This window comes from Pteropus vampyrus, unplaced genomic scaffold (genome assembly GCF_000151845.1).
Source record: "Pteropus vampyrus isolate Shadow unplaced genomic scaffold, Pvam_2.0 Scaffold22, whole genome shotgun sequence".
In the NCBI taxonomy this organism is placed as follows: domain Eukaryota; kingdom Metazoa; phylum Chordata; class Mammalia; order Chiroptera; family Pteropodidae; genus Pteropus; species Pteropus vampyrus.
In genome coordinates, this window is record NW_011888803.1 from 11,636,420 (window position 1) to 11,645,174 (window position 8,755).

An 8,755-nucleotide genomic window follows, 5' to 3' on the forward strand; every position below is an offset into this window, starting at 1 on the left:
TATGTTCAACTGTTTCCAGCCAGAGCTTTTGCACATTGTCTATGCATACCTCTGCGCCCTCTTTTCCGTGACAGATTCAGTACCTTGTACTCCAGGGAAAACAGGCCCCTTCTCTTGGGCTGGAGAGATAGACAGCAAGGGTAGGTGCCAGAGAAAGGTCACGAGCTTCCCTGGCCCATGACCCCAACCAGCCCTGAGTGTGCCTTGGGATGGAGCGTGAGGCAAAGTCTCAGTCTGGTGTCACAACACATTCCTAGGGCATCTGTTTGTGCTGCAGCTTCTTTTACCATTTCTTTTTGAAACTTTTTATGGCAGTTAAAACATACATATCAAAAAAGGTCCATAGCCTAATTGTGCAGATCACATTTTGTAAACTGAACACACCCATGTAACCAGATTGTTCATTCTCATTGCTGCCATATATTCTAACTTGTGAATATACATTTTATTTTTCCATTCGCTGTTAATGGGCATTTGGATAGCTGCTTTTATTATTATCATCATCATCATCACCATCACCATCACATCGCTAAATGCCTTCTCTGTTCTTCAGAAGAGAGAATAGTGGACATGGTGGACACAAAGGCAAATAAGACACAGCCTCCGCCCACCGGAAACTCAAGATCTAGTCAAAAGGACCAACCTCGGAAGCAGATTATTATTAGTCATTATGATAGGAGCTTGGCGAAGGAGATAGTGCTTGAGCCGGAGCTTGAAGAATAAGGAGTAGTTCAACATAAAGAAAAAAGGGATCGTGCTGGAGGAAATGGCAGGGGCACAAACCCTTGGTGGAGAGTGGCAGAGTAGACAGCATGCTGGAGGAGAAGGGCCCATCTGAGGCTGCAGTCTTGGCAAGCCGGTCTCATTGTTCAAATGTTGTCACCCTTGCAGGGATGTGGGGGGCTGAGCTGGCAACCGTTGGGGGTTGGTGTGAGGTTACAATACTGCACCTACCTTTACCTTTCTTCCTCCTCTGGGAAAGTAATCAGCCTTCTCTCTCTCCTTGAAGCAAAGCCTTTCCTGAGGACAAAGTGCTTGAAAACCAACATTGAAGCTTTGACAGCTGCAAAATATCACTGGTTACAAGGATCCCACAGTTTCTCTGCTGTGTGGTCCTTTAGCTATATATTTTTATGCTGAGGCCTAGCTTGGAGTTTTCATTCTTGTGTTAGGCCCATGTTGCTTTATGGTAGCAATTAAATTTGAGAAAATTTTCTTCTGCCCAATACCATATGGAGACACTTAATAAATATTCTTGAGGAATTTTGATGATGATGATAATGCCAAAGATGATTATCAAGAGCTCATGCATTCTTTCACTGATTGAGCACCCACTGTATGTCAGGCATTGCTACATAGCAGCAAGGAAGAAGATGGTCATGGTCCCTCTCCTCATTGAATTTATAATCTAGTGGGGAATCCGACAGGTACACAGTTGTTTCTACCGCAGTGTGATAAGCGCTGTGCTGGGTGGAGGTACAGAGTCCTATGGGAGCACATCAGAGAAGCACCTCACCCAGACTAGGGGTCAGGGAGGGCTTCCTGGAAAAAGCGAGAGAAACCTGGTAGCCTCATGAAAGGGATTGGGGAAGAGTATTCCAGGTGGAAGACATGATGTGTCGAAGACAAGGCAGAATGGCTGGTTGGAAAAACTGGAAGAAGTTATCAACCTAGAGCACAGAGGAGAGGAGTTTTAACTAAAGGACCAGAAGCAGCAGGGTAGACAATGGATTGAAAGAGTCAAGACTGGAGGCAGAGAAACCAGTTATAATAATCAAACCTTAAAAGACAAGTAACCAACATTCTCAGTACAGTGACTTTCAAATTTCTCTTCTCCCTCAATCTTCCAACCCAAATATCTTGGCTTCGCCAGAGCCTAGCTATTTGAAACATGAAGAAAAATCCTGTTAGAAAGAAGTATTAATGTGCAAAAAACTTTTTTTTTTTTTTTTAATCACCCATACTGTTGGACCATTAAAACCGTGGTCCCTGGTGTGACCATATGAAGTTCTTTGCCTGGAATAAAGGTGTGTGAGGTATGTTTTCTAGTCTCTGTACGTGAAGCAAGAGCCATTCTGTAAACTCTGGATGGGTACTGTGTTTTATGCTTCTAGAAAGTGACTAAAGAGCTCGCATTGCACATGGTTACACTGTTTCTCATTTAGTTTGACCCACTGTGCATTCCAGGGGCCTTGCTTCCTGCTTAAATTCCTAAGCCACTCACAAACAAGATATAAAAGCTCAGAATAAAGGGGTTCCTGTGGGAATGTTATCTGCCACTTCCCCATACTGAGGTGCAAGTATTTCTTTTTCTTTTCCCCACTCCCTTAGTAAATTTTTTTACAAAGATTGGGTGCCAGGCATTTTATACTTAAGCCCTGAAGTGATTTCCAGCATTTTTCACAAAATATAAATACAACTCAATCAATGGTGAAGATGTGTTTGGAGTTCTTGGGTTCGTGTTTACCCAATTACATAAAAGATATTCACTTAAAAACTATTATATGAGAATCGCTATTACCATAGAATAGATATTTATTGTTTTTTATTATAAAATATCATACACCTCTGTACAGTAATACTAGATGTGTGGGGAAATTTCAGAAAAAAAGACATGGTCCCTGCTTTCTGAGACTTAATCTGAAACAGAGAGAATAAGCAGAATAAAAGTACCAATGCCACCACTGTCCATTTTGTCATTCCAGGAATGACATTAGTAATCAGTTATAATACTATTTCCTACTAAAGCCAGAGTCAGCCTCAGAATCCTTTTCAATACAGCACTCTGGGCAACTTTTGCATAGAGAGATAAAAATCTGTCTTTCACCCTTTATTTAAAAAATAAATACATTCCCAGAACCTTAGGTACTTTCCTTGCCTTTTATCTTTTTGCTAGTTTTAGAAATAATTTTATATGTGAATATGGGAACCTGAAAAATTCCTGAAAAAGCAGAATGTGGTAATGTTGCTTTTCAAGAAGTTGAAATTTCTACATTCAAGAAGGTAAACATTTGTTTCCCATCCATGATTACAGAAGCCCATTCCCATTTCTTGCCACTATAAATAAACATTGTTTTTTTCTTGGTTACTTCCGGAATGGCTGTCCTTGGACTGTATTATTTGTATAACTAGTTTCAGGACTGTAAAGCTGCCAGCTGTTAGTGAATGGTAACCACATTTTTGAGTGTCCTGTCACTGGGATTCTCTTCCTTGCTGACGGGGTCACTGGCTTTGGTAGAGATCAAAGGTCTTATTAGTCCTGACTCGGTGTCCTCATCACTGATCATTCCATGCCCACCTGTGTCTTTGAGCCTCTTCTCATTCCACATGTTTTCCATCGGGCCAGAGTTTCAGCTACATATGCTGATAAATCCCAAGTATCTAGACTAAGACTCCTTTCACACTCTAGACCTTTGATTTAACCATTCGAAGGACATTTCCACCAGAGTGGTAAGAGCTAACATAAAGAGCTAACGAATACTTGTGGCCAGAAGGTGTGCTAAAAGCTTTATAATCACGACTTAATTGAAGCTTTCCAACAACCCTTAGAAGTTATCATCCCCTTGCTACAGAAGAAAAATATAAGGCTTGGAGAATCACACCATTTGTTAAGTGGTAGGCCCGAGGCCGGTACACAGGCTATCCAGAGTTTAATAGTGTGCACAGACTCTTCAATTTAGGCATGTATCAAGTAGAAGTCATCCCAACCCCCTACCTCAAAACTTCAGTCTTAACCTTAAATCATTCTAGTCCACAACAAATATCATCCTGTTCTCATGTCCTTCTTCAAGGTCCAGTAAGTTACAAGTCTTTCAGTTCTGTCTCCTAAATAGCTCTCAAATTTCCACTTTCCTCTTTCTACTCTAACCACTACAGACCTTGTGCAGACTCATTATTTTTTACCTTCAAGACAGTCTATTCCCCACCCATTTTTGCCCACTCTTCTCTTGGGCCAGGAGAAAAGAGCTAGTACATCATTTTTCTCATGTATTTTTATTTTGTTTCTCACTATACCCATCTTGGACAAAAAGATAGGCTAGGACCTGGATGAGAAAACTTAGTTTGGAGCACGTGAAAGGTTTTTCTCATTTAATGTTTTCACTTGCACATCGGTAATAACGTCTTTTGTGTGCTTGTTTTCTAGGAATGTTTACCCTTGCAGAAGTTGCTTCACTTAATGACATCCAGCCAACTTACCGAATCCTGAAACCATGGTGGGACGTGTTTATGGATTACCTGGCTGTCGTTATGTTGATGGTAGCCATCTTTGCAGGAACCATGCAACTTACCAAAGATCAGGTGGTCTGCTTGCCAGTATTGCCGTCTCCTGTAAATTCAAAGGCACACACACCACCGGGAAATGCCGACGTCACCACCAATATCCCGAAGATGGAAGCAGCCACTGACCAAGACCAACATGGGCGGGCGACAAATGACATTTCCTTTGGCGCATCTGCTGTGACACCTGACATACCTCTCAGAGCCACATATCCTCACACAGATTCCACAGTTCCAAATCAGGAGGCAAAGAAGGAGAAGAAAGATCCAACGGGCCGAAAAACAAACTTGGATTTTCAGCAATATGTATTTATTAATCAGATGTGTTACCATCTGGCCCTTCCGTGGTATTCTAAGTACTTTCCATACCTTGCTCTTATACATACTATTATTCTCATGGTCAGTAGCAACTTTTGGTTCAAATATCCCAAAACCTGCTCAAAAGTAGAACATTTTGTTTCAATATTAGGGAAGTGTTTTGAATCTCCTTGGACTACTAAAGCACTGTCTGAAACAGCATGCGAAGACTCGGAGGAAAACAAGCAGAGACTAACCGGTGCCCAGACTCTACCAAAGCACGTGTCTACCAGCAGCGATGAAGGGAGCCCCAGTGCCAGTACCCCGATGATCAACAAAACTGGCTTCAAATTTTCAGCCGAGAAGCCTGTGATCGAAGTCCCCAGCATGACCATCCTGGATAAAAAAGACGGGGAACAGGCCAAAGCCCTGTTTGAGAAAGTGAGGAAGTTTCGTGCCCACGTGGAAGACAGTGACTTGATCTATAAACTCTACGTGGTCCAAACAGTTATCAAAACCGCCAAGTTCATTTTTATTCTCTGCTACACTGCAAACTTCGTCAACGCCATCAGCTTCGAACATGTCTGCAGGCCGAAAGTTGAGCACCTGACTGGCTACGAAGTATTTGAGTGTACCCACAACATGGCTTACATGCTGAAAAAGCTTCTCATCAGTTACATATCCATTATTTGTGTGTATGGTTTTATCTGCCTCTACACTCTCTTCTGGTTATTCAGGATACCTTTGAAGGAATATTCTTTTGAAAAAGTTAGAGAAGAGAGCAGTTTCAGTGACATTCCAGATGTCAAAAACGATTTTGCGTTCCTTCTACACATGGTAGACCAATATGACCAGCTGTATTCCAAGCGTTTCGGTGTGTTCTTGTCAGAAGTCAGTGAAAATAAACTTAGGGAAATTAGTTTGAACCACGAGTGGACATTTGAAAAGCTTAGGCAGCATGTGTCACGCAACGCCCAGGACAAGCAGGAGCTACATCTGTTCATGTTGTCGGGCGTGCCTGATGCTGTCTTTGACCTCACGGACCTGGATGTGCTAAAACTTGAACTGATTCCAGAAGCTAAAATTCCTGCTAAAATTTCTCAAATGACTAACCTCCAAGAGCTTCACCTCTGCCACTGCCCTGCAAAAGTTGAACAGACTGCTTTTAGCTTTCTCCGAGACCACTTGAGATGCCTTCATGTGAAGTTCACCGATGTGGCTGAAATCCCTGCCTGGGTTTATTTGCTCAAAAACCTTCGAGAGTTGTACTTGATAGGCAATTTGAACTCTGAAAACAATAAGATGATAGGACTTGAGTCTCTCCGAGAGTTGCGGCACCTTAAGATTCTCCACGTGAAGAGCAATTTGACCAAAGTTCCCTCCAACATTACAGATGTGGCTCCACATCTTACAAAGTTAGTCATTCATAATGACGGCACTAAACTCTTAGTGCTGAACAGCCTTAAGAAAATGATGAATGTTGCCGAGCTCGAACTCCAGAACTGTGAGCTAGAGAGAATTCCACATGCTATTTTCAGCCTCTCTAATTTACAGGAACTGGATTTAAAATCGAACAACATACGCACAATTGAGGAAATCATCAGTTTCCAGCATTTAAAACGACTGACTTGTTTAAAATTATGGCATAATAAAATCGTTACCATTCCTCCCTCCATCACCCATGTCAAAAACTTGGAGTCACTGTATTTCTCCAACAACAAGCTCGAATCCTTACCAGTGGCAGTGTTTAGTTTACAGAAACTCAGATGCTTAGATGTAAGCTACAACAACATTTCAATGATTCCAATAGAAATAGGATTGCTTCAGAACCTGCAGCATTTGCATATCACGGGGAACAAAGTGGACAGTCTGCCAAAACAATTGTTTAAATGCGTTAAGTTGAGGACTTTGAATCTGGGGCAAAACTGCATCACCTCCCTCCCGGAGAAAATCGGTCAGCTCTCCCAGCTCACCCAGCTGGAGCTGAAGGGGAACTGCTTGGACCGCCTGCCAGCCCAGCTGGGCCAGTGTCGCCTGCTCAAGAAAAGCGGGCTTATTGTGGAAGATCACCTTTTTGACACCCTGCCACTCGAAGTCAAAGAAGCATTGAACCAAGACATAAATGTTCCCTTTGCAAATGGGATTTAAACTGAGATAATGCGTGCACATCTGTGTGCAGGAACAACAACTTCCTAGATTGCAAACGCTCACCTACAAGTTATTGCAAGATAATGCATTTTAGGAGTAGATACATCTTTAAAAATAAAACAGAGAGGATGCATAGAAGGCTGATAGAAGACATAACTGAATGTTCAATGTTTGTAGTGTTTTAAGTCATTCATTTCCACATCTTTTTTTCTTTTTTTCTTTTGGGGAAAGGGAAGGAAAAATTATAATCACTAATCCTGGTTTCTTTTTAAATTGTTTGTAACTTGGATGCTGCCGCTACTGAATGTTTACAAATTGCTTGCCTGCTAAAGTAAATGATTAAATTGACATTTTCTTACTATATCACCTTTTTTGAGGTGTCTTGATTTGCTTTGCTTAATTGATGCAATATTGCTTTAACTCAGACCACTAAAGACACATCAAGTCCAAACTTGAAAATTTAGATTTGCTGAAATACTGATTTCTGTTTTAATTTAAAGCACCTCAAATAAGCACTTATAATATTTGACTGGTACTACTGCTCCTGAGAATCCCATTTTATAGATTTACACTCCTAAAACTCTGGAATGCAGTAAAGGTGTGTAGCTTGTTGGGGTTTTTGTTTGTTCTTAAAGAATAACTGATAACAAAAAAGTAATAGAATATAGCACTCCCTGTAATAGCTGTTTTTTGCATAGTTTGGAGTTCTGATTATATGGTGCATTTTTCTACCTATAATATAGGGTTACCAATAAATAGAAAATGTTTTTAAATAATAAATGTATCTGATTATAACCAAAATAAAATTTTTAATGGCTTAATCATTAATAACCTTCCACTATCACCTTTTGGAAGATAGCACAAAATTAAAGCAAGTATTTAATTTCTTGCCCTGTTTTCACTGTTGAGGGGGGAAAAAAAGTAGGACTTATAGTTCATTGAGTTAGAAAACTCTTAACTTTGCCTATTTATTTTAGTGACAGACTACGTTTCCTGTGTTTGTCTTCAGCTAGGACTGGGGGCATGTCCAGGGGAAAGATGACAGAGTGTACATTTTAGATGATAGTTTTCTTTAACTTACAAAGTGTCTAAGTACATCTCAGAAAAATCACAAAATTCCCTGCCAACTATTCAGCTATTGGTTGGCAAGTATTTCATAGGCCTTTCCACGGGAGTGTTTTTTCAAGAGAAAAGAACTATTTGGCACTCTGGATGACAAAGTGGTATCGTCTCTGTAAAAGACTTAGAGTCAGTTAATGACACACGGGACATTCTCTTGTCACACCTTGTTTCGGCTTGAAAAATTTTGCAAAGACTGGAAAAGATGGACTCACATCTTTAATTTTCCTCCCAGGGACTGAACTCCAGGAGTACTGGCCAGTTGCAGTCGGTGGTGAATATTTGCCTGCTGTACAGCTTACAAAAACTCTGTGAAGTGTTATCTCCAGTCAAAAAGCCTGTGGCCACTGCAGCTCAATTAGGAGCTGACCCCAGCTGCAACATCCTGGCCATTCCTTCTCCTCCTAAAAGACTTGAGATAGAGGACTAGCTAATGAGAGCCCAAGTTTAGACTATCAGACAGAAGACAGTGGCAAATTCTTGGTGTAAGCAAATGCTCTCCCATGTATATACCTTCCATTCTTGTCTCCACATTCATTAATATATTCACGTGTGTAGATTACACACCTACTTAGTGCCTAGCCAGTTCAAGGAACTGGGGATTCAGTATTGGAATAAGTCACAGCCCATGGCTACATGGAGCTTTGTAGCAAACTGGGGTAGATGAGTATTAATTATGCAAGTAATTCATTCTAATATAGAAGATGTATAGAATCTGTGTGAATAATGGCTGGGATGGGAGCAGCCTTAAAGGGGAGCTTCAGGGAAGTTTCACGCTTATAAACTGCCTGTAAACGCTCCTGGTGGACACTGCCCTCCCACCAACTGCATAGGGCACCCTGCTTAGTAATGCCGCCCCCAAAAATTGGTATGGCATTTTTAGAAGGATGCCACACTGTCTTGTTTGTGAGAT

General features: G+C 41.1%; 1 protein-coding gene across 7 annotated transcripts in view; it reads left to right on the forward strand.

Moving 5' to 3' along the window:
- LRRC8D (leucine rich repeat containing 8 VRAC subunit D) overlaps window positions 1–7,086 on the forward strand; it is a 115,345-nt gene extending 108,259 nt beyond the window's left edge. For all 7 annotated transcript variants that reach the window (XM_023528085.1, XM_023528086.1, XM_023528084.1 and 4 more), the window contains one exon: window positions 4,145–7,086. In XM_023528085.1, coding sequence (XP_023383853.1) covers window positions 4,147–6,723 — 2,577 coding nt within the window. In that variant the 5' untranslated portion in view covers window positions 4,145–4,146 and the 3' untranslated portion in view covers window positions 6,724–7,086. The remainder of the gene's footprint in view (window positions 1–4,144) is intronic.
- The last annotated feature ends 1,669 nt before the right edge of the window (window positions 7,087–8,755 follow it).